Source organism: Eucyclogobius newberryi, unplaced genomic scaffold, assembly GCF_026437365.1.
Source record: "Eucyclogobius newberryi isolate DKJ021-1_F unplaced genomic scaffold, fEucNew1.0.hap1 SCAF_3, whole genome shotgun sequence".
In the NCBI taxonomy this organism is placed as follows: Eukaryota; Metazoa; Chordata; class Actinopteri; order Gobiiformes; family Gobiidae; genus Eucyclogobius; species Eucyclogobius newberryi.
This window is the reverse complement of record NW_027315945.1, coordinates 31,489,422-31,514,188: the sequence shown is the minus strand read 5'-3', so window position 1 is coordinate 31,514,188 and position 24,767 is coordinate 31,489,422. Positions and strand designations below refer to the sequence as shown.

Genomic DNA, 24,767 nt, shown 5'->3' with positions numbered 1-24,767 from the left:
CCTATACCTGATATGGAAAAATAAATGGGAATACAAGAACATAGTGTCTGCTTTATGACGCAGACACTCAATTATAAGACTCTGAACCAGTTGACTTTGCGCAAAGAAGGTAATTAGTGCAACTTATCATGTACTAAGCAACAATAAATGGTTTAAGAGTAGATCAGATTCAGATGCAAAAGAATAAAGATGAAATGCCTTATGTACATTTGAGTTTTGCCTATACAACTGTAGGGCACATCAAGTTTAACACCCTTTATCATATTTTCCATTTTCAGTGTTTAGTCCTTCTAATGTTTCGATTTATAATGATGCCTATCAAGTCTTAATGTAATTACACTTACAAATAAAAACATACACTTAAACCACATTATAAAGGAGCTCTTTTTATTTTTTATTTATCTATTTTATTTTACTTCCCAAGAGTTCCCAAGAGTTCTATTAAGAGTGTGTTTATTTTGAAACTTCCCATAATCTGTCCTTTCCTCCTGTTCTACTGCGTTGTAACAACGAAATTTCCCCTTGTGTGGATATTAAAGGATTATCTTATCTTATCTTATCTTGAGCACTTTTGGCAAGGCAAGTTTATTTGTAGAGCCCATTTCATACACAAGGCAATTCAAAGTGCTTCACACAACAGGAAAAAATGCATTCAAATCACAAAGAAATGACATAAATCACAAAACAGCTTAAGAAATAAAAGAGAAATCCTCTTTTTCACCTTTTGCTTGTTTTTGTTTTCATCTGATCTGCAAACTATTAATCCTGGGATATATCCCCAAATTGCAAATAAAATCTTGTTTGCTTGGATTCAAACTACAACGGAGAATAAGGGCCAACCAAAAAACTAAAAAATGCAGGGCACGAGAATAAAGTCATTAATTTGTTAAATAACGAGAATAATTTCATAATTCAAAGAGAATAAAGGCCCGGGTCCGATACGTGTTTGACTTTCAGCACCACGGCCAATAACGCTTGCCTTGGTTAAAAGTTAACACTAAAGCCCACAATAGACATCACAAACAATCATTTCCCCAGTGCAGTGTCCCCATGTGAGGTCCTGGACACCGGGCAGGACACTGACCGCGGGCGGCTGTGGCACGGAGCACGGCTGGTGTTTGAGCCCATGATGCACTACGGGTACATCATGGAGGAAGTAAAGGGTTGATGCGTAACAGGAAAGGTGCTGCTAAACGCAGTGTCTTGTCTTGTAATAAACACACGTAAGACATTGTTTTAAAGGCCAGGAAACACATCTATTGCAGGCTTTATGTAGTTCTAAACTGTCAACTCATGGTAACTCATGGCCCTGGCCGTGGTGCTGAAAGTGAACTGCTCACGTCACTTTGAATCGGAACATTGACACCGGACCCTGAACTGCGACTTTATTCTCGTTAAATTCTAAGTTAATTAACTAGAATATTCTTGTTAATTTACGACTTTTTTCTGACTTTGACTTTAATCTCATAGGATTATGACTTTAATGTTGAAATTTAATGACTTTATTCTTGTAGTGCCCTGCATTTTCTTTTTTTTGGGTTTGGCCCTTATACTCCGTCGTAACAAACATCTTTTTACATCCTCCTGCTAAAATGGCTAGAATATGAAAACTGAGTTGGTGCCTTCAGCTCCACAGAAAAGTCTCCAGTCCCTCCACAAGTCGACGCACTGGCTGATGCAGGCTGCAGAAAGAGTAAATCAACATTTAAAAAAGACAATAACATCTCAATAATGTGTCACTTAACCATGAAATAATAATATAATCTGAACCTTTTCTGCAGTGGGCGCGTTTCCCTCTTTAGTCTCACTCTTTGTTGTATCTTTGGGTCCGTCCATAATATTTACTTTGAGCTCTTCATTGGCCTTGTCCCCATCTACTTTTGAATCCTCTTTCTCTGCTTCTATTTGTTGTTTGGAAGATGATGCTTCCTCTCTTTTCCAATTATCTCCCCTTTCGTTGTTGGCCAAAGCTTCTTCATTGATGGCCAAAGCTTCTTCATATTCATCACTGCTGCTTCCTCTTTCCCCATCACCGGCAGATGCAGGCTTTTTTGCAGTGGGCACATTTTCCTCTTTAGTCTCACTCTTTGTTGTATCTTTGGGTCCGTCCATAATAATTACTTTGAGCTCTTCATTGGCCTTGTCCCCATCTACTTTTGAATCTTTTTTCTCTGCTTCTATTTGTCGTTTGGAAGATGATGCCTCCGCAGTTTCCTCTCTTTTCCAATTATCTCCCCTTTCATTGTTTTCATTGATGGCCAAAGCTCCTTCATATTCATCACTGCTGCTTCCTCTTTCCCCATCACCGGCAGATGCAGGCTTTTCTGCAGTGGACGCGTTTTCCTCTTTGGACTCACTCGTTGTATCTTTGGGTCCGTCCATAATATTGACTTTGAGCTCTTCATTGGCCTTGTCCCCATCTACTTTTGAATCCTCTTTCTCTGCTTCTTTATGTCGTTTGGAAGATGATGCCTCCGCAGTTTCCTCTCTCTTCCGTTTGTCTCCCCTTTCGTTCTTTTCATCGATGACCAAAGCTCCTTCATCTTCATCACTGCTGCCTCCTCTTTCCCCATCACCGGCATCATTAGAGGCCTCATATGCAACGGTAGGGTTATTCTCAATCTCCCACAGTCCCTCAGTAAAACCTCTCCTATTGTTGGCTTTTCCATATTTTGCCTTAAAGTCTTCATATGGGGACAGGTCTTTGGCACCCATTAATGCCGTTTCGTGCGTCCCAAAGAAGAAGACCTGGTGCTTGTTTGGGGGGGGTTTCACAGCTCCTTCAGGAAACTCGTCAACCCTGGCAGGCCAGTGACGATAACCCTTCATCTTAGCAAACACAAGATCTCCGGGTTTATATTCCCTTTGCCTGTTGCTTCTGGGCATTTTTCTTCAGAGAAATAACGGTAGAAAAAAAATAAACTAATAGAGTGGTTCTTGTATGAAAATATACAATCACTTGCTCTAAAACTAAAGCAGTGAATGTTAATTCCTGCAGGCACGGAGAAGTGAAGAGACTTTTCCCGCGGAATGGGGCCAATGTAAAAAGAGCTTAAGAAATTACACTATTTCTACAACAGTCTTGAGATATCTATCTATAGAAGATATCGATCTTCTTCTTTGGTGTTTTATGGCGGTTGCTATCCAAGTGTTACATTACCGACATCATCTTTATCCTTTAGACTTTATTCCAGCAGATGTTTTTTTTTGTCTTTTTCTTTGGGTGTTTGTTGCGTCGTCCGCGCAATCGACCAGATTCAATGATCTATTGTGCTGATGCTTGATGACATCATCAAAGAGTGACTGTAATAAAGCGGTCCCTATTAGTTACCATGGCGATCACAATTAAGACAGTCTCTATGTTTTATGGCGGTTGGTATCAAAGTGTTACATTACCGCCACCTACTGTAGTTGTACATTTTAGACTTTATTCTTCAGACTTCGTTGGTGTTTTGTTGTTGTTGTAGTTAGAGTTATTTTCAATGACAGTTGGCAGCCAAGTGAAAAGGTGCATTTACCGCCACCTACTGTTTAATAATAATAACACCCCTGTCTTGGCTCGTCCCTCCAACTGCTTGAATCGGACTGACGTGTCAAGGCCAGGAGTTCAAAGGACGATGGATTACACGTGACATCATAAAACACCGCATCACGCAATGGCTGAAGCGCCCTCTACTGGACATTACACAAACTACGAACGCATTGAACTGAGGCGGCAGCAAACAAACCAAACAGGTTCTACAGACTCCTTTGTACAGACTACAAAATGAAGCCAGACATTTAAACCTGGTTCTATCCATTTGTCAGATTTATGTCCTGAATGATTTTTTGTGTGTGTGGCATGATTTTCCTTTTTTAATCTTTTAATGAAAACACATGATTAAAAACCTTTACATAAGAAAACTCCAAAAGTAGTTTCAGATTGATGTCTAAATGCAAGTTGTTCCCCCCCCCAATTCAAATTCATTCTAAAAAAACAGTTCCTACTACCACCACCACCACTACTACTACTACTACTACTACTACCACCACTACTACTACTACTACTACTACCTACTGACGGAGGCATAAAGCAATAGACTTTTATAGTAAGTACAAGACAAGTCTTAATTTCAGTATGGTTTATTTCATCACGATGTGTCATCTTGTCTATTAGGGTTATGTAAATTTGGATAAAATGCAAGTATTTATTTTAGCAACAACACACTTGAACAGTATACAATATTCATACAAGCTTAACAGTACACAAGCATTACATAAAACATGAAGCGGCTACTCCCTTCTCTTTATGTGAAGGTCTGCAAATGAGTCTTTATAGAAAGTCCAAAATGTTATAAAAAGTCACATTTTGTATCATAATATACAACTCTGACTAACCCTGTGAAAGTAGTAAAACTTACCTTCACATGTTAAATGTGTATCTGGGTTAAAGTGGCTTGAATTCAAAATATCAATCTTAACTAGTTTCATTTAGTTTGTTGGGATATTTTTCAACCTTCAGACCGGTCTCATTTCCTGCCATATTTCCAGTAAACGATACGACAGTGAATAAAGAAAATAACAAATGAATAACTTGACTAAAATGAAGCTCAAACGTTTTTACGTTTTTTACTTATATTTTAGTTAATTAGTGTTATTGCCGAAACCCAAGTTTACACCGAGTTGGTCAAAGACACATCTAACCCTAAGATTGGGAAGTTTTAAGTTATCCAATACTGTGGAACATTCCAGGCAAAGCATTAATATTTACATGAGACCAGCAGGTGACAGACTCTCCACCTGAAAACCTTCATAGTTCAGCTTTAATATTAAAACTAATATTCTGAATTCAAGCCACTGTAACACACGCTAAAGTTGTGTTTTTGTAGTGCATCATCATCATAAACAGAAAAGCCATGATAATGCTGCAGCTGCTGTAGGTGAAAGTGTTTGGAACAATAAAAAGCACATCTCGTCTCATTAAAAACCATCAGTGTGATGGACGCATCATTATTGTGGCCTTTACACGCTCCTGCCACTCACATCAGCCTGGCAAAGGGAAAACAAAGCAAAACAGAAAAGAAAACTATAGTTTACATTAATGACAATGTACTACATTTTCATAGTGTCCTCTGCTTTTAGTCGTTACAATCTTCTCTTCAATAGTACTTGTTCTAGTATTTGAATATTGCTTTTATTTGTCAGCATTAAAAAGGGAATGTACCTGATTTGGGTAGTTTTGAAATCATGAGAGTGAATTTAACTGTTAACAGCAGTTCAAAGTCATTTTAAAAACAGACAGATTCTTGGTGAGGTCATTAAAGTGCATTTGACAGGTTGGATTACACATTAGACATTTCACTGAAGTGTAGCGAGCCTGATTATGTTGAAGCTTTTACTACACAGCTGAGAGCGCTTTGAGTGCCTTGAAGGTGGGAAAGTGCTACATAAATACACTAACAACTATTTTGTCTAGTCGTCCCTCTGTTTGACGGAGTTCACGTTACTTCCTGGTTGGACATGGGCAGCAAATGTAGTCATTACCTAGCAACCATAATGTAAAAAATAAGGGCGAAAATCCCAATAAATTACACAACAGTTATAATTTGATAATAATTACTTGATAAGGCTGCCCCAAATAAATTGTATGTTTGCTGTAACCCAACCCAACATTTTTCAAGAGGGTCGGTCAGTAATTATTTAATTTTTTTTTATTTTGAAGGCAAAAAAAAATATCCAAATTAATTGTATGTTTGCTGTAACCCTACCAACATTTTTCAAGTGGGTAGGTAAATTCTTTTTTCTTTTAAACTTTGAAGGCATAAAAAATTCCAAATTTGTATATAAAAATCCACCCATTTAATGATAATTAACTCCACTTCGTTTGAATGGCACTCTCCTCCTTTTCATCTACCAAGTCCACTAGCATCGTAAAACCATCAACTTATTCTTAATTCTCGCCCCGTTTCCTCGCTTCGACCGATCTGTCACCGACACACTGAACATACATGTCGTCATTTTTTGATTCTGCCAGTGACCCGCAGTGACCGCCAGGCTTCAACAGTCAATGAGCCGTTCTCCGTTTGTGTTGGGTGACATTTCTCAATGGTTTTTGCGACATTTGGCTTTAAAATATTTCTAGCGAGTTCCAGTGATAAAAAAATATTCAACATGGTGCTTTTTTGAAAAAACGGTTGGTGAGTCGGCGGGATATAAGACAAGGAAAAAATATTTGGCTTCATTTTGACAAAATGCTGATATTTTTTTGGTCGGGTTACGGCAAACAGACATATTTTTTTGCTCTGCCTAACACCTTAATTTTGTTGAATGATTGATTTAACCGTCAAGATTTTTTTTTATGGCGGTTGTTATCCTAGTGTAAATGATCTGTTTTCAACGGCATGTTGCACATTGATGACATCACAGAAGGATTCATTTTAGAACTCAACTAATTCTAAACTTTTTTTCTTCAGAAAAGAGATACTTCCCCATGATTGTTCTATTCTTTTCACTTATAGCCAGCTAAAATGCACATGTAAAACACCACGCGTATGGACAAACGACATGCTCTGATTAGCTTTTACTCTTGAAACATGGTTTGGTTCAAGTTAAATATGAGTTCTACCAGTGTTCTCGCTGGAATGAGGTTGAAGGATGGCGGTGGGACAAACTGTGCCGCAGGCGGCGCTCGCAAGAAGTACTTACAACATTTTCAAAAAGTAACACGGCTCGCGGCGCAAGCGAAAAGCACCACGGTGATCCTAATACCTGCCGGTATCTTGAGTATGCGAGAACACTGGTTCAACGTTTGTGAAAACACAATATTTAACTTCTAATAAACATCAGAGGCCAACTGACAACTATTATTATGCTGTGTGATTTTAACAGACTGCAGCACGTTGAGATTTGAATAAAATCTGTTAATAAGAATATTAAGTTAAAAGAATAAGATTATTATTAAAAGGTTGAATGGACGATTTTTTTGACCCAAATCATTGTCTCATTTCCTCGTGTCGTGGACGGCCGATTTGTCCTGCCACGTATCAATCATAAAACGCACCTACCGCTCACCTGCAGCCGCGTGCAGCTCGTCCCCACCTTTCTGCGTGTCTAAACGCATTGATCTGTCATAATATAGTTCCCTCAGTGTACGGGACAAAATGAAGACGGAGAAAGACAGTTCGAGCTGACTCAGAGGAAGACGGAAATCTACGGGAGACGAGAGATGCGATGCGATCCATCGCGCTAATAAACAAACGCACGTGTGTGTTGTATCAGTCCGCACGGGGGAGTGTGCAGGCGCACAGTTCTCAAATCTCCGAAAAATCGTCCATTGCGCCTTTAACTGATTTTAGTGTAATATTTAGGGAGTGTCTATAGAGCCGCGGCGCGCGGCAGAAACTGCATGGGTTTTTTGACCGCGCCGGGTTAGGGTCAGGGTCAGGGTTAAGGTTAGCCATTAGGCTATATGGCCGTGCCTGCCGTTCCTGAAACGGCTGGGTTATTTGACCGCGCCGCGGCTCTGCAGCCACGGCCTAATATTTAATGTGTTCGCGAGACGGATCGCATCTCTCGTCTCCGGAGATTTCTGTCTCTTCTGAGCTCGAACACAGTCTTCCTCTGCCGTCCTTCAGCCTGAGCACTGAAGGAACTCACTAAACACACACCGGCATATCAACCACGCATGCACAGCCAAGGAAAGGTGCTGCAGGTGTGCAGTTGCACGCAGGGAATGATTGACATGTGGGAGAACTACTCGGCTGTCCACACGAGGAAATGACTCAAAAAACCTCTATTATTCCTTTGAATAACTGGTGAACCAAAGCAACAAGGCTAACAATTAGCATGGTTGATGCATATTCAGTGAATTACTCAAATTGGGGAAGTTGCATTTTCAACAGTCAGCAATTTTAATAAATATTGTGCCATTATTGTAAATTGCAATTATTTTTGGTAATGATAATCGTGACGTAAAAATTCAATATTGTCCCAAGCCTACTACTTATGACAAAAATGTGTCATAATGAGTTGCAGACAGCGCACAGTGGACTAGAAGCTGCTTTTACACTATGTTTGGGTGTAAATCATATTTTGCTGGCACAACACAAAGTCACAAACTGGACAAAGGCGCCGGTCCAGCTGGCAGCCCGGTGCAACGCTCCGCTCTTTTTTCACACTTTTTTCACACTTATGTGCTTTATCTTTTGTATTTTGTAAATATTTTTTCTACTTTAGTTGTACGATCGGGACACGCGCTGGAATCGCTTAATTCAACTTGTTTCGACTTTGTTCGGCTGGATTATTGAGTGTTTTTCGTTGCGTCGTCGTGATGTGCGCTAGCTCTGAGCTAGCCCCCCCGGCCCCACTGCGCTCCTCGGCCACAGCCGCCGTATGGATCGGCGCCGGTGCGTTTATACAAAAGGAGGAACTCATGAAACTGCGGAAAACCATCGTCTTACCCGCAGATCGTCACGTTATCCCGGCGGACATCCTAATTTTTCCCCTCCATCCCTTGTTGGGAAATGGGAGGTTTTGTCTATAGGAGTTTTTGTTTATAAGAGTTCTTCTATTGAGAGTGTTTTTTAAACTTCCTATATTCTGTTATCTGTCCTTTTCCTCTGTATCTACTGCGTTGCATCAATGAAATTTCCCCATGTGTGGACAATAAAGGATTATCTTATCTTAAAATCAGGTACAGTCCCTTTTTCTTCCATCCCTTTTGCACTACGACAACAACACTGCGCGTCTTCTACGAGTTCAGATGCTCCACTTGGATCGTGGACGCCGACACCGTGAGGCACAGGTCTTTGTGCGCGCCGATTTCGGACACGTTCACAGGTTTGTACTGAATGTCACTCGCGGCTACCGTCTTGTACTGGTGGATATCGAAGGCGCACGGCACGCTTTCCGTCTGCTGATAGTTGCTCTGCGTTTGCCCTCCTCGTTGACCCGCTGTCGAGACGTTTGCGCCCGCCCCTGCCCCGGGACGACTCGGCGACGCTCCGTCCGGCTTTCCGTCTTGACGCCCGCCACCGCGCTGGTTGTTCTGCTGCCGCTGGCTCGCCTGTCCCGCCGCTGAAGTCAACTGGTCCGCGCTGTGTTTCTCCATGTGTCGCACCAGATAGGTCTCCTGGGATGAAGGGAAGACAGGAAAAGGGGAAAACGGTGGACATGTGACTAAATGTTGCATGAGTGATGCCAGTGAGGCGACCGACACCGCTGCATGTGGCAATTGTCTTCATGAACCAATATTTGTCTTACTGATGTGTAGGAGCGGTTGCAGAGGCCGCAGGAGTAGATGCGGGCGTGTTTGACGGTGTGGGTCGCCATGTGGACCTCCAGACTGGCCGCGTCCACGTAGCCCTTGTTGCAGTTGGAGCACTTGAAGGGTTTGTCCTTGTTGTGTTGGCGTCGGTGTGACTGGAACGAAACGGTTATTTGAAAGAGAACGCAAGGAAGAATTCTCAAACGGACAGGATTTCTTTTTTTTTTTTTAAATGTTACACAAATTTGGCGGCGGAGTCGTTCAAACCTGTAAATTGGACAGCTGCGTGAAGGATTTCTCACAGCCTGGATGGGAGCATTTATATGGCCGGTCTCCTGTGTGGATCCTGAGGGAGAAGGAAGCATGCATTTGTTAGCCTAGTCGCTCGCTGTCGTGGAGGTGAGAGGAGACGAGAACAGTGTCAGGTGGAGGTAGAGTACAGATTCCCTGCTCAGAGCTCCTGCTGCTTTTGTGAGGGCCAGATGTGGAATGCAGTAACGATGCCTGTATTATTATTAAGCGGTGTATTAAAATGAACCACAGGGGCACTTGGGATCGGACGGGAAGTCCCGTGTGGTCATAGACAACCAAGCTGATCATTGACGATTAGAAATGTATCAATCTTGATTAAAATGTCCACAGCCCTATTGTACTGCATGTCATTTTAATTAATTTCCTTTTTACAAACATATCAGCCAATACTTTTCTAATCACCCACAAAAACACATGTTGTTAAAAGTCCCCCGGGAAAGTACTACACATCCCACAATGCAACAGGGTTCATTGTAGTTCCTTAAGGCCCGTACGCTGTGTGTTTTTCCATTACTGTTTTTGCCATCACTGTGTGAGGAGCAGAGCCCAGGTTCGCTGTCTTTATCCTGCCCTTTTTCCTGCCTTTTTATCTTGCCCTTTTATCCAACCTTATCCTGTGTGTATAGGTACCGTGTGCGTCCATATGATGTGAGTATTGTTTGTAACCATGCATGCATATTAAAGGTCTATAAGTTAGAGCGCAGATGCTTGTTTGCGTGCCTGTTAAAGTGATAGCGCGCGGCTCTGCTCCACCTGTTACTACCTAAAAATAGTTCTTCAATTCTACACATGCATGTCCATAATCCAATCCTCTGACCTGTATGTTTCCTGGTTAATAGTCCCTTATGTATATTTCTGCAGTTTACTTTGTATAAAGTTAAGCTTCACCTGTAACCACTTATAAGCTATGGCTCTCTCTGGTGGTCATTTAATGTAACTACACTATGGCTCCCTCTGGTGGTCATTTAATGCAATTACAATATGGCTCCCTCTGGTGGTCGCCGAGTGTAACTGCATCAGGGCTCCCTCTGGTGGTCGCTGAGTGTAACTACATGCCTTTAGCCATGTTCCTGACAGTTTTTATTGTGTTTCCTTTCAGATAACACCACCCACCCACCCCCACCCCCACACCCACACCCACCCCCACCCCCACACACCCACACACACCCACACCCACACCCACACCCACACCCCAGAATGACCCCAGACTACAGACCCCAGAATGACCCCAGACTACGGACCCCAGAATGACCCCAGACTACAGACCCCAGAATGACCCCAGAATGACCCCAGACTACAGACCCCAGACTACAGACCCCAGAATGATCCTCGACTACAGACCCCAGAATGATCCTCGACTACAGACCCCAGAATGACCCCAGACTACAGACCCCAGAATGATGCTCGACTACAGACCCCAGACTACAGACCCCAGAATGATCCTCGACTACAGACCCCAGACTACAGACCCCAGAATGATCCTCGACTACAGACCCCAGAATGACCCCAGACTACAGACCCCAGAATGACCCCAGACTACAGACCCCAGAATGACCCCAGACTACAGACCCCAGAATGACCCCAGACTACAGACCCCAGAATGACCCCAGACTACAGACCCCAGAATGACCCCAGACTACAGACCCCAGAATGACCCCAGACTACAGACCCCAGAATGATCCTCGACTACAGACCCCAGAATGACCCCAGACTACAGACCCCAGAATGATGCTCGACTACAGACCCCAGACTACAGACCCCAGAATGACCCCAGACTACAGACCCCAGAATGACCCCAGACTACAGACCCCAGAATGACCCCAGACTACAGACCCCAGAATGACCCCAGACTACAGACCCCAGAATGACCCCAGACTACAGACCCCAGAATGACCCCAGACTACAGACCCCAGAAAGACCCCAGAATGACCCCAGACTACAGACCCCAGAATGACCCCAGACTACAGACCCCAGAATGATCCTCGACTACAGACCCCAGAATGACCCCAGACTACAGACCCCAGAATGATGCTCGACTACAGACCCCAGACTACAGACCCCAGAATGATCCTCGACTACAGACCCCAGAATGACCCCAGACTACAGACCCCAGAATGACCCCAGACTACAGACCCCAGAATGACCCCAGACTACAGACCCGAGAATGACCCCAGACTACAGACCCGAGAATGACCCCAGACTACAGACCCGAGAATGACCCCAGACTACAGACCCCAGAATGACCCCAGACTACAGACCCCAGAATGACCCCAGACTACAGACCCCAGAATGACCCCAGACTACAGACCCCAGAATGATCCTCGACTACAGACCCCAGACTACAGACCCCAGAATGATCCTCGACTACAGACCCCAGAATGACCCCAGACTACAGACCCCAGAATGACCCCAGACTACAGACCCCAGAATGACCCCAGACTACAGACCCGAGAATGACCCCAGACTACAGACCCCAGAATGACCCCAGACTACAGACCCCAGAATGACCCCAGACTACAGACCCCAGACTACAGACTCCAGAATGATGCTCGACTACAGACCCCAGACTACAGACCCCAGAATGATCCTCGACTACAGACCCCAGACTACAGACCCCAGAATGATCCTCGACTACAGACCCCAGAATGACCCCAGACTACAGACCCCAGAATGACCCCAGACTACAGACCCCAGAATGACCCCAGACTACAGACCCCAGAATGACCCCAGACTACAGACCCCAGAATGACCCCAGACTACAGACCCCAGACTCCAGACTACAGACTCCAGAATGACCCTAGAATGACGCCCCAGACTCCAGACAGACTCCAGACAGACCCCAGGTCAGAGAAGTACCTAACCCCGGGCGGTTCACTGACCGGTTGTGTTGCTGGAGATGGCTGAGTTGTCTGAAGGACTTCTCACAGACGGTGCAGGCGTAAGGCTTCACTCCAGTGTGAATACGAAAGTGCTGGGCCAAGTAGCTCGAGTTGGCAAACGACTTTGTGCAATGAGGGCATTTATGGGGCTTTGACTCCGTGTGGTTCCTGTGAATGGAGACAAAGTCAAATGTAACAAGACGCCATTAAGCGTCAAACACAGACACAGCTCAATTAAAAATAGGGTTTGCTTTTTCACATTTTCACATTCAATTATTGAATTGTCCTCACAATGCAAAAACTGATTGTAAAAATGACTTGAATTCAAAGTATTTCTCTGGTTTTAAATTCTTGTGACCAATTTAAAACTTGTTTGGCTGTTACTGCTTTGTCTTTGGTTATTGGTTATTTGCAGGGTGTTTTTGGGGAATAAAACACCTGTAGTTGAATAAATTTAATAGATTAACAAGTCGAGCACCTTTATTTCAATATAGTAAGTTGTTTCAAGTCAATTCAATATTCTAAATAAACTAATACTAATCACACAAAATAAATCAACACGACACAAAACAAGGAAGATATTCTGAATTCAACGATTACCCTTTTGCAGAGCAGAGTTTGGAAAAGTGCACACAAACATGACACTCCGTAAACACAGCAGGGCAGTACAACAACAGTACATGACTTTTCATTTAAATTGTGCATGATTGTAATTGCCAGCTAATGTGAATTTTCTGCAAGAAGCTAAACATGTAAACAAAGCAGAAAGCAACAGGCGGGTTACATGAACAGAGGTGGGTAGAGTAGCAAAAAGTTGTGGTCAAAATAAAGTTGTGGTCCAAGAAATTACTCGAGAAATAATTAAATTAAGTGGGGAAAGGATTACGCAAGTTATATAAACTATAACTTTAACTCCTGTAAGAGTACTGTGTGATACTGTCACATATTATTTAAGTAAAAGGAAAAGCCTCGTCAATGTATACAACAATGGGAAGTACAATTTTAAAAAGTAAACGTAACGGAGTACTACCCACCTCTGCATATCAAGTGCAGCACACATAAAACAAACATGACTGCAAACATGACCTGCCATGCAACAATATTCAAATGAGCTGCATTAGCACTAACAGGACTCAAGACGACATGCGAGCAAACACAAAAGTGGGCAATCTCGTTCCCAGAAGCAGAACATGAGGGTCTGTGTTGCTGGGACTTTCAGATGGAAATAGAGGTGGGAGATACGGCATGTTCTCTGCAAAATGTCAACTCCAAAATTGGTTTGAAAATATCTCAAAATAAAACAGTATTGACAATAAAAAGGAACCAACTGTTTTTTCAGGTCTTGAATAAATTATTATTTTTTTTTTCTAATTGGCTCGTCTCTCTCTTTCCACACTATAAATGTCATATTTTAATTCAATTGCAGTTATTCTAGTTCATTTACTCGAATTGTACACCAATACTGAACACTATTATCTGAAAAGAATAAAAAAGAACAGGAAAAAAAACTAAAACAAACCTACAACCTGCAAGATTCACAAGGCTTTTTTTTTTTTTTTTAAATCAAAGTATTACTTCTGCACATTTGCAGCAAATATTAGTCAATTTTCTGTAATGCTTTAAAATAAGTTTCCTTTGTAAATTATTTCTTAAGCAATAATAATAAGCATTAGTTGCTCGTTCATAAAATCTTTACAGCTACCTGCCTTTGTAGATGACTTATAATACTTTACAAATGTTAATAAGCCATTGACCAACACAAACTAAATGTTTGTAATGTCATTCATAAACTGATTGTTAAAAGGTTTTCAACAGCCAAACAGATCAATGCTAATAAACATCTTAAAAAGTGCTTATAAACAAATAACTGATTATTATTATTATTATGCAAATAGAGGTGGGCCATATATCGAAATATGAAATCATGAAGGTTGATCTAAAGATATGCAAGATTTGAATTTTGAGCAGGTTAAAAATAAAAATTTGTGATTAATTCACATTTGTCAGATATTTATTATTCAACTGATAAAGTCAATGTGTTGTAACACTTTTTGGTTGGATTTACATGATATAATATCAGACAATATTATGATAAAATACCTAGATATTCATTTTTGTCACTATCGCCCTGCCCAAATCATAGATTGTTTACTGAAGAACCTCATTTTAAAGCACAATTTTCTTAAAGCTAAAGCGGGGCGCTCTCATACAGCCCCATTTATTATAAAACTCCTAACAACTCTAACAATTTGAACATTCAGGCAGACATTTCTGACAACTTGTAGGATGTCATGATCAATAATAATGTTACAATTATTGAGAGAAAAAATATAACAATTTAACAATTATTCATGTTTATGGAGAACATGACCACAGATAAACAAACTTTACATTTAGGTATAGTTTTTGGACAATAGATTATTAGGGTTACACATTATTTTTTGGGTACGATTATCCATTAACCAAATAATCTTAACATCCCTAATAACTAGTCCTGAAAACAATTTGGGATACAGATTTGGTCAATATCGCCCACCCCTAAAGGGAAGATGGGGGAGGTGCGGAGGGTTAACGGATGGGTGGAGTCTGAAATACCGTGTGTGCTGCTGTAAGTGACTGAGCTGCCTGAAAGATTTCTGGCAGTAGGAGCACGTGTACGGCTTTGCCCCGCTGTGGATGCGGATGTGCTGGGCCAGGTAGCTGGAGTTGGCGAAAGACTTGGCGCAGTGCGGACACTTGTGCGGTTTGGCCTCTGTGTGCGACTTGGAGTGGATCTGCATGTCAGACTTACTGAAGAAGGTCGCCGCACACATCCGGCACCTACAGGCGGAGGAGAGACACAGAGATGGGAGGACGGGAGAGCCAGAGGAAAGCCACGGGGAGCACACCAACACAGAAGAAGAAGAAGAAGAAGAAGAAGAAGAAGAAGAAGAATGCAGGGGTGGGCGATATGTGTATTGGTCTATGAGACTGACTGGGAAAAAGAGTCAAAAATCATCATAATAATAAAGGTCTTTTTCCAGACACTAAAAGTTGCTTTGCAGTTTAATGCGTTATTAGACCTGTTACGATTATTAAAATATTGACTTATTGTTCAATAAATAAAAGCTGGAACAAGTATTATTATAATATATAAAAATAATATTGTGAATGTTGTTTTGAGAATATTTAACATTTTAATATAAAGTATAGTTTAAAAAGAAAAACACTACAAAAAGAGCTGATTAAAAATAAATGAGAAAAAAAGGACTATGGTCACATTTCTGCAATTGTGTTTTTTTAGTCTAAAAATTAAACCTCATCTAACAAATTTTAAGACACATTTCTGTTGGATTGACATCATATTGTCCGAATATCATTATCAAGATACTCCAAAAAACAAAACATTGATTTATTCATTATTCATTGTTTTGTTAGTTTGTAGTATGATGACATTTGGGCTGTAGAGGGTCAAATATGTAACTATTATAGATGCTAGTTAAGTACCTTCTACTGTTTATTTCCTGCAGCTTATATTTTTAACACTATTGTACATTTTTAAAAAGGGTTTATTGGGATTATTTGGCATCAGCAGCAATTTCAAATTTGTTATCGTGACTGGCGCAATATTACAGATGCAAAACAACTACCGTAACTATCCTGTCAATTTAGTGAAAAAAGTGTTTACCCTGAAGTTTAAACCTTCACAATCCTTTGTGAAATGCATGAGATTAGTTTAATTTAATTCTTCTCAGATTTTACTCCTCAAGGGCGTGTTTTTAACGTGTTCTCCGAACTGAATCCCAAATTTAATAACATCAATTGCAAATCTTGTTGGTTTCTTGCAGAAAGATTATGCAAAAAAAAAAATTAAAAAAAATTGCTTTTAGATTAAGAAACCAACTAAAAAGCATTTAAAGAAAAGAAAGTAAAATGTACAGCAACACGTTAACTTAAAAACATTTACACTTGGACTGGGAAATTAAATACCATTTCAATCAATTTGCCAATGATCTGCTTAGGTTTTTTTTTAATCTAAAATGTCTACATTCACTGGGCTTTTATGTAATAATATATCATTCATAAGAAAACGTGTTTAACGTGTTAAAACGTGTTTATTCAGTATTTGCGGCCTTATATGGCTCATTATCAAACTTAAATCAGACTTTACTCAAGTCTGCTCATTTTCCAAATGTTTATCAGCAGTTTAAATATATAAATTTGTATGGACCATGAGCAAGTATTTATCAGCAAATCCGGTTATATTCCAAGAGTGAATTCAATTGAACGAATCGCAAAAATTAGGTTTGTCCAAAGTAAAGGTATCATAGCAACTTCAGCGCTTGCCAAAATCGCATACGGCTAATGCTAACGTTTATTAAAAAACAATCAATTAAAATGTAAAGACTACCTGACGTTTACATTTCTAGATTACATCAGGTTGTCGTTTTTATTTACTTTATTTTAATATTTAGACGCCTTAAATTAGCATTAGCGTTGCCCCACAAATGCCTCCTTTTCTAAACACTAAAGCGTCCACCGGGGAAGTATTCACCTCATTTGTAAACCATCCACACACAGATCACGTCTACTGCCTGATCTTCAAGTATTTAGTCATTTTAGCGTGACTCTGCGAAAACCCATAGAGATAGAATCGGACAGGAAGTAGTGACGCTAACACTGAGCTAGCATGGCGCTGTGGTTTGCAGATCAAATTGTATGTTAAAAATTAAGAGTCTGTATAGTTTCTGTTCTTGAAATCCATACTGAAAGACATTTTTATTTTGTTTTCCATATCGCCCAGCCCTAATTGACCCACATATTAAGCCAAATTTACAAAAATGTGTGCGTGATAATCCAAAACAATGTCTAGATGTCAATATCGCCCAACCCTTAGTAAACAAACCCATAAAGTAAACAGAAGAAAATTACAATTGCAATGCGACAAAAACACAGGAAGGATGCAGTTTTGAAGTAAAAGAGAGACTTGACAGACAGTAATTACTATTAAGGCGAGAGTTTTTTAATAAGTTGTTTTGAGAGCCCGCCGACGTCAAAAACGGAGATTCTAAAAATATATATTTATTTTTCCTGTTTTCGTCCGAACGTCAGAGCTTTAAAACTCACAACTCACGGCTTCCTAGACCGACCATAGATCCATGAGATCGACAGGTAGATTAAAGGTTGAATGGACGATTTTATTGGCCCAAATCTGAGTCTTATTTCCTCTGGCGTGGACTGCCGATTAGTCTTGCCACGTATCAATCATAAAACGCACCTATCGCTCACCTGCAGCCGCGTGTGGTCCCCACGTTTCCGCGCGCCTAAGCGCATTGATCTATCATAATATAGTTCCCTCAGTGTACAGGACAAAATGAAGACGGAGAAAGACAGTTCGAGCTGACTCAGAAGATGGAAATCTACAGGAGACGAGAGATGTGATGCGATCTGTCGCGGTAATAAACAAACGCACATGTGTGTTGTATCAGTCCGCACGGGGGAGTGGTATGCGCACTTCAACCAGAGTTCTCAAAACGCCGAAAAATCGTCCATTGTGCCTTTAACATGAAGGATGCAGGGTGGGCGTGGCTTTGGCTCGCGCTCCCATTCATTGAGTGTTCGAACGAGGAAATGAAGAATACGTGTCTTGATCGATTATATCAATCATTTTGTCACTGCCATTTAAGTAGCCCAAGTCCTCCTCATGTGAGTCACGCGTTCTAATCTGATCGCATTGTAAGGACGCCGCTTCCCGATGAGTCGATCTGAGCTGAGCGTGTGAAAGATTACTACGCCATCACTGTGGCCAAATTTAAGCTCAATAAGGCATTTTCATTCATTGCACATTTTGTGTTCCTGTCAAGACTCAATAAAGTTTAACAGACTTGTTTGGTCACGGGATGATTCATTGATCCGTCCTCCCCTTTTAAAAATGCCAAGGAAAATCCATGAAACAACAAATTAAAACTAATATTACGACGGGAAAACAGACAGTGGAAGTAGTGCAGAAGCTCTTGTGCATTTTTGTCACCTAATGCACAAACGATGAACAGACTGGGCCACTACACTCAGCTACAACATGCCGTGAAGCGTTTTAAACGTGAAACTATGGCGGAGATCAACAGCCTTTAACGTTGACGTGACCACGAGCAGCGGCCGCCAGAAGCAAGAGGAAATGAACACACTGCACAGACTTTGGGCAAATGATTTTATGTGGTTTTACCTGTAGGTTTTTGTGCTGTCTTTTGGTCCTGTGATGCCGTCGTCGTGAGGCAAGTCGTACGGATTGGCTTCCACCGGCGTCACCTGAAATATATACATTATTAGTAGAGATCATTAGGTTAAAACGTGAATATTCAGGTCACAATGTCAGAAAAAGGTTTATTGCCATTGCTAATGAACAAATTCACAAACATAGGAACTTGCTTTGGTGATTCGGTGCCGCATAAAAACAAGGAACAATAATAAAACAACATATATAAAATCAAAAAGGGCGTGCATTTAAACAATTATAATAATATAATTAAATCTACTATAGGATAAAAAATAGACTAAATACACAAAATTACACACAGTTAAATTTCCGGCGTATAAGTGGCACTTTTTTTCAGGAGCGTCTACTGAGCCGCGGCGCGCGGCCGAAACTGCCGTGTTATTTTGTGCCGCAGCTCCTAAACTGCTGGCTATTTGACCGCACCGTTTTAGACCGCGCCGGGTTAAGGTTAGGGTTAGGCATGACTGTATGGCAGTGCCACAGTTCCTGAAACTGCTGGGCCATTTGACCGCGCCGCGGCTCTGCAGCCACGGCCCTTTTTTTCATAGTTTTGGCCGGGTTGCGACTTATACTCCAGAGCGACTTATATATTATTCATTATTTTTTCACACTGGCAACCGCAAGAGGGGCTCTAAGCGATGCTCTAAGCGACGCAGAGGAAGAAGAATAATTTCCTCTTCCTCGGGAGTTTGTGGAGTTGTTTAGAAGTGACACAGAGAAGAAGAATTCAATGGATTTAGTGATTTGGGGTAAAACTGATGCTTTGGTAAACTTGTTAGCATGTTCTTTATGCTATTAGTTATCTGAATAACTGTTCATATGTTACGTTAACATACCAGACACTTACCACAGTTCTGTCTGTGCCTCATGTAGCTGAAGGTGTTAGCGTTAGCATACGTACACCTATTCACCATGTTCTCTAATCTGATATTATTTTAAACTGCATTTCAAAATTAAATGTCTGTTCTTGGTCTTGGATTTTAACAAATAAATTTCCCCCAAAAATACAACTTATACTCCAGTGCGACATGTATGTTTTTTTCTTCTCTATTATGCATTCTTTGGCTGGCGCGACTTATACTCTGGGAAATACGGTAATAATAGTCACACAAAAAATGGACACCTAGACGATTTAAAAATAGTCCGTGATTTTAAAACGCGACACAAAGTTTCCAGACGACAGACGTGAGGGCATTTTGAAACAATTAAGAAAGAGACAAGCGGAGGAGAGCGCAAGTGTCACATGATCGAACGGCAGTGTATAAAAACAAATACACATAATACTAAAATGTTATCTTTTATACAGACTACATGAACACCTATGGAGAGATTGAACGTGCATATGAACATATTTTATCTTCATTGATACTGTAATTTCTTACATATACTATTGTAAGTTTCTGTGGAACATTACCTGCCCATCGGGTGTGAGCTGAGCCAGAATTATAGTTTCACCTCCAGGTCCAATTCTGGTGGTTTTCTTTTTTCTCCCTCGTTTCGAAGGCGACGGCATCACGAGCACATGGTCCGCTTTTTTACCTGACAAACAAATGCACTTTTATTCGAGTTCGAGTTTAAGATCAGCTTCAACACAGCCCTGGACTGATTGGCGCCTGGAATAATCGGTCTGTATAGTAAAACTGCAAAAGACTTCTGATAATAAAATAGAGATTGTAAAGATAACAGATTAAAGACCATAGATTCATTATCATCAAGATTTGAGCAGTGTTTAAGAAGAGTTGTAGTAGACTTAATCACAATGCGTACGGATTATTGAAACAAAACTGGTGTCTATTGTACAAATGAGTGTTTGAATCCCGTTTAGCGCGTCACAAAATACAAATACAGAATGTGTGTTCTTTAAATGTCCTTTATGACCTGTGTCAGCGGCGTGGAGCGAGGAGACCACCATCGTCGCTCCCGGATGACCCGAGACGAACGACTGGGACGAGTTTGGCGACACTAAAGTCCCCTGTGGCGTCGTGATGACTAGACCAGCTGCAAACAAACACAGAAGACATTCAACAAGGACTTAATAATAATAACATCATCATGCACTTTAGGTGAAATGGGCAAAGTGTGTTAAAATGTGGCTGTAATGAAAAACAAAACTTCCGAAGTTACAAACTTTTATATCGTAATGTTTCGTAAAATATAGAATAAATAGAAGGCTTGTCAGGGCATTTTACAGAACAAAAAAAGAGAAAAAGACTCCTAATACCAATATCCATGTCACATAGAGTGGATAAACTGGGACAAATGTTGGATCCGTTGTAAAAAATCCATGTACTTCAATAACAATTCCCCTTTACTAATCATTGAGATGAAAAATAATAGGTTGGGGGTATGTTATTTTCTGAAATGGGACAAATGATAATAGGAAAGTCATTAGTGGAACAAAAGGAGTTGGAAAGCCTAAAGATAAAGTATTTTCAGCCGGCGGACTCAAGCCGTAAACACGCGTACAAAGGCCCATAATGGCTCAAATTACACATTTAACCTGTAGCTTCTTCGACCAAATAATACATACAGTTGCTGCATTTGTGAACATATTTGTAGTGTCTTATTTCACCAATAGCACTTCCAAACGTCTGACTTAAGACTAAAGTGTTTAAGAAAGAATAACCAACTTCTGTGAGTAATTTTGACTTTGGAATTTGAAAAATCTAAATTAGCCAAAAATAACACATTCACCACACATAAAATAATGTCATGCTTGTCATTTCTTGTCACTTGGTGTGTTCCGTACCTGCAGTCATGATGCCGGTGGTGGAGACGGGGAGCACGGTGATGTTTTGGGTGCCGTGCGGCATTTGGTGATGTGGCGCGCGGCCCGGCTGGTTGGAACCTTCAAGCTTGGCGCCGGGAGCGGGGATAGTGACCACGGCGGGCTGGTAATGAGGTCCGGAGGAGGTGCAGACCTGCAAAAGTCCAGGTTTGCTCACATTCGCTAGGTTTAATGTCAAAAAAAGTGCTACTAATTGAAATACTGGAGGTCATTTCCTGTGAGTGTTGGTTAGTCGTTGGTTTGTCTTTACTGATCAATAATCGTTTAATTGTTTGATTTTGTAACTTTCTGTTGTTATTTGGACTGATGTTGAGATTTTTGGCTCTACAAAATGAAATTAAAAAAACAAAAATCGAATACAATTGTCTGGATTATATAAAACAGATTCTTAACAAGAGTTCTGTGGCAAAACAAAAAATCTGGATTTTAATTAATTTTAAATTAAATCCAAAATCTGGGAGTCACACTGACACATTAAAAAAAACAAATTAAAAAAACATCACTTTTACAAAAATAATCATTAGTTGCAGGGTTAGGTAAACTCAAAAAATATTTGTCGACATTAATAATACATCAATATACAATACGTAGTCCAGATATAATAAATGATTTAAAATATGTTTGTTGCCGTTTGTTTTATGTCACATTAACTTAACTTTGTCATTTAGAAAGTTTGATTTTAAGCTTGTGACGTAATTGAGGAAAGGTAATGTATTAACAGAGAATGGGAATAAAGGATAAAAAGTAGTAATAATTTCACTGTTGTTTGGTCAGTGTTAAATTAAACGTAAATACCGTACTCGTAAAATCCTAACACTAACATTTGGTACTGTAACATCGGTCTTCAGGTTGATTCCTTACCTGTCCTGGTACGGTGGTCACAGGAGACCAGAAATATGAATTATTAAAGTGTGACTCCTCCATCGTTTCTGCAACAAACAACACATAAAATTATGTTTTGAATGATTGTAAAACCAAAACACATACACCACTCTTGGGTGTTAAAGGTGCACTATCACCAACATGGTGATGTTTTTGCTCCTCTGGCTGTGGTCAAAAACTGTAATATGTTGTGACATCTTGGCAGTTTCACACTCTCTACAGCTTAATGTGTGAACGCTTTATCTGTGTATTACTTTGTACCGTGTTCGTCTCTGTGCTGCTGCCTCTTCACCAGGTCGTTGTGGTGAATGTGACTTAGTTCTCGATTGACAAAACCGGATAAATAAAGGCTTGATTAAAAAATATAGAGTAAATCCAAATAATTTTAGACAACATAAATTAATTGTAACCTGCAGAGTTCTACACTTGATAGTCTGTTGAATCGGTTGGGCTGACAGCGTGAGTTCTGATATTAAGGGCATTCCAATATATTAAGTTATTCTTCATAATCAAAACTAGGGTCAAAATGTGATTTATTGATAATTGTGATAATACAGGTTGAAATATAATCATAAGAACTAAAAACTAATAATCGTGACTAAGAAGTACACCTAAATGTATAGTGATTTTTATGTCCCAATAACTTTAACTTGGATTCAGAATGTTTTAATTCATATAGTCACACAGTATTGGGACAGTAATGTGTTGGAATGAAATAATCGTGTAATAATCGAATAATCTTTATATTGATGTTTCTTCTCACAATAATCGCAGCACTAAAACCTTTATATCGTGACATCCCTATTCAAGCGCGTGAGATCACGTCAGATCTGTGGAGAGGTGAACCTGCTCAAGAATGCATGTTTTTCAAGGTAGTTTTAGAGCAATAAATGCACCTGCGCTTGAATAAATGCACGATGGACAAGTCTAATGCCGTACTGTGCAACATCCATCCATCCAGGTGACAGGTCCTCCAGCAGTGCATCTTTAAAGCTCGGGCTGTGACAATAGCTTTAAAAACGTGATATCACATCATCAATATCAGAAAATATCAAATTGTTTAGTTGTTTAAATTCATTCTTTTGTTGCAGCATCATAAAAAAACGAAAAACTAGACATTCATCTCCTCAGGCCAAACTGCAAGAAGAATAGCTGTTATTAATAAAGCACTATTAACTCTTAGCAGTAATGATCCACAACACAGTCTAGTCAAGGAACAAATGGCACATCTACAGCTTTGTTAGCCTCTCCAAAAATGAACATACCGTGAGATGCAGAGCTTGATCATATCGCACTGTGAGATTATGATATTGTAACATCCCTAAAACACCCAATCATAAAAAGGTAAAACCAGTGATTATAATGCTTTATTGTCACATAACGTTGCACCATTAGTGAATCAAATACGTAACACTTTACAAATCTGATCCCTGCAGCTTCCAGCCAACTTATTCACGCACTGCAAACAGATTTCGGGATTTTAAAAAATGACAAAACAATCGAATGCAATGTTTTAAATTTCGGGCACGGCGCAAATTTAAGGCCGACGACTCCATTTCGCTCCCGAGACTCGACGTTCGGAGGAAGACGACGAACGGCTAAAACTCCCAAGTCAGGAGCGTGTGTTTCCCTCCCGCTTTCAAGCGGAGATCACAGAACCAAAACAAAGCATCGAAAAAAACGGCAATGATTTAGAAAAAAAAAAAAATAGAAAAAAAAAAAAAAGGAAAAAAGTGTAAGTGGAGCAGACTTCCGGGCTTCAGAGCAGGAGAAAAGGCGCACGCTTTTACCTCTCCGACCGGCGGCACACGTCGGTCCTCTGCGCCGCCGGGAGCAGTCGTACGACGGCGCAGACGGGGGCAAATCTGCAAGCAAAAAAAGTTTAAAAGCTTCTTCCCGCTTACCGTATTTCCCCGCGGTCAAGCTGTGCAAGCCTCGGTTAGCTCCACTTCCCCCGGATAAAGTCGCCAAACAAAAGGTGCGTCTGTGCGAATGTCACTTCCGCTGACAGAATACCGGCGTAGTTTAAAATGTATCGGAAGAAAAACGCCAAATTGAGCCGGTTTCGCGCCTGCCAGCCCGCGTGCCGCAACATGGGGGAGCGAAGGAGACGTTTTTGTGTTTAATTTCGCGTTCGCAACATGATGACGGCCGCCGGCGTGATGTAATGTCGCGTCAAAATGTTCAAAGAGGGTCTGGCTCTAGCACCAGCCGACCGGAAGCGCCATCTTCTACTGTGAGTTAGTGCAGAATAGCGCACTACCGCCACCTAGTGTATTACAGTTGCCTCTTCTCTATCTTTATAAGTAATGATACGGTGAGAAACATGAAAACAACGCAACAGTCCAGAGTGCATAAATGATTGTTTGTGATTCTGTTCCTCCTCAATACACATCTCACTTAAAAACT

The 24,767-nt window shown here is 40.7% G+C and overlaps 2 protein-coding genes across 3 annotated transcripts; both read right to left on the bottom strand.

Moving 5' to 3' along the window:
- Positions 1 to 1,596: 1,596 nt before the first annotated feature.
- On the bottom strand, positions 1,597 to 3,073 carry LOC140374570 (uncharacterized). The gene is made up of 2 exons (XM_072461506.1): positions 1,809 to 3,073; positions 1,597 to 1,682 (listed from the first exon to the last, which is right to left on the bottom strand). The coding sequence occupies exons 1-2, from the start codon at positions 2,884 to 2,886 to the stop codon at positions 1,597 to 1,599; spliced, it is 1,164 nt and encodes a 387-aa protein (XP_072317607.1). The 5' UTR covers positions 2,887 to 3,073.
- A 1,033-nt stretch (positions 3,074 to 4,106) lies between these two features.
- znf384b (zinc finger protein 384 b) lies at positions 4,107 to 24,499 on the bottom strand. Of its 2 annotated transcripts, XM_072460645.1 has the most exons (11): positions 24,263 to 24,499; positions 22,338 to 22,405; positions 21,438 to 21,609; positions 20,567 to 20,686; positions 20,103 to 20,227; positions 18,638 to 18,720; positions 15,031 to 15,255; positions 12,436 to 12,603; positions 9,512 to 9,590; positions 9,241 to 9,399; positions 4,107 to 9,109 (listed from the first exon to the last, which is right to left on the bottom strand). In XM_072460645.1, exons 2-11 carry the CDS (start codon positions 22,398 to 22,400, stop codon positions 8,729 to 8,731), a joined length of 1,575 nt encoding a protein of 524 aa, XP_072316746.1. In that variant the 5' UTR covers positions 22,401 to 22,405; positions 24,263 to 24,499; the 3' UTR covers positions 4,107 to 8,728. The 2 variants fall into 2 exon arrangements, with proteins under 2 accessions (XP_072316746.1, XP_072316747.1); XM_072460646.1 differs by lacking the exon at positions 15,031 to 15,255.
- Between the last annotated feature and the right edge of the window lie 268 nt (positions 24,500 to 24,767).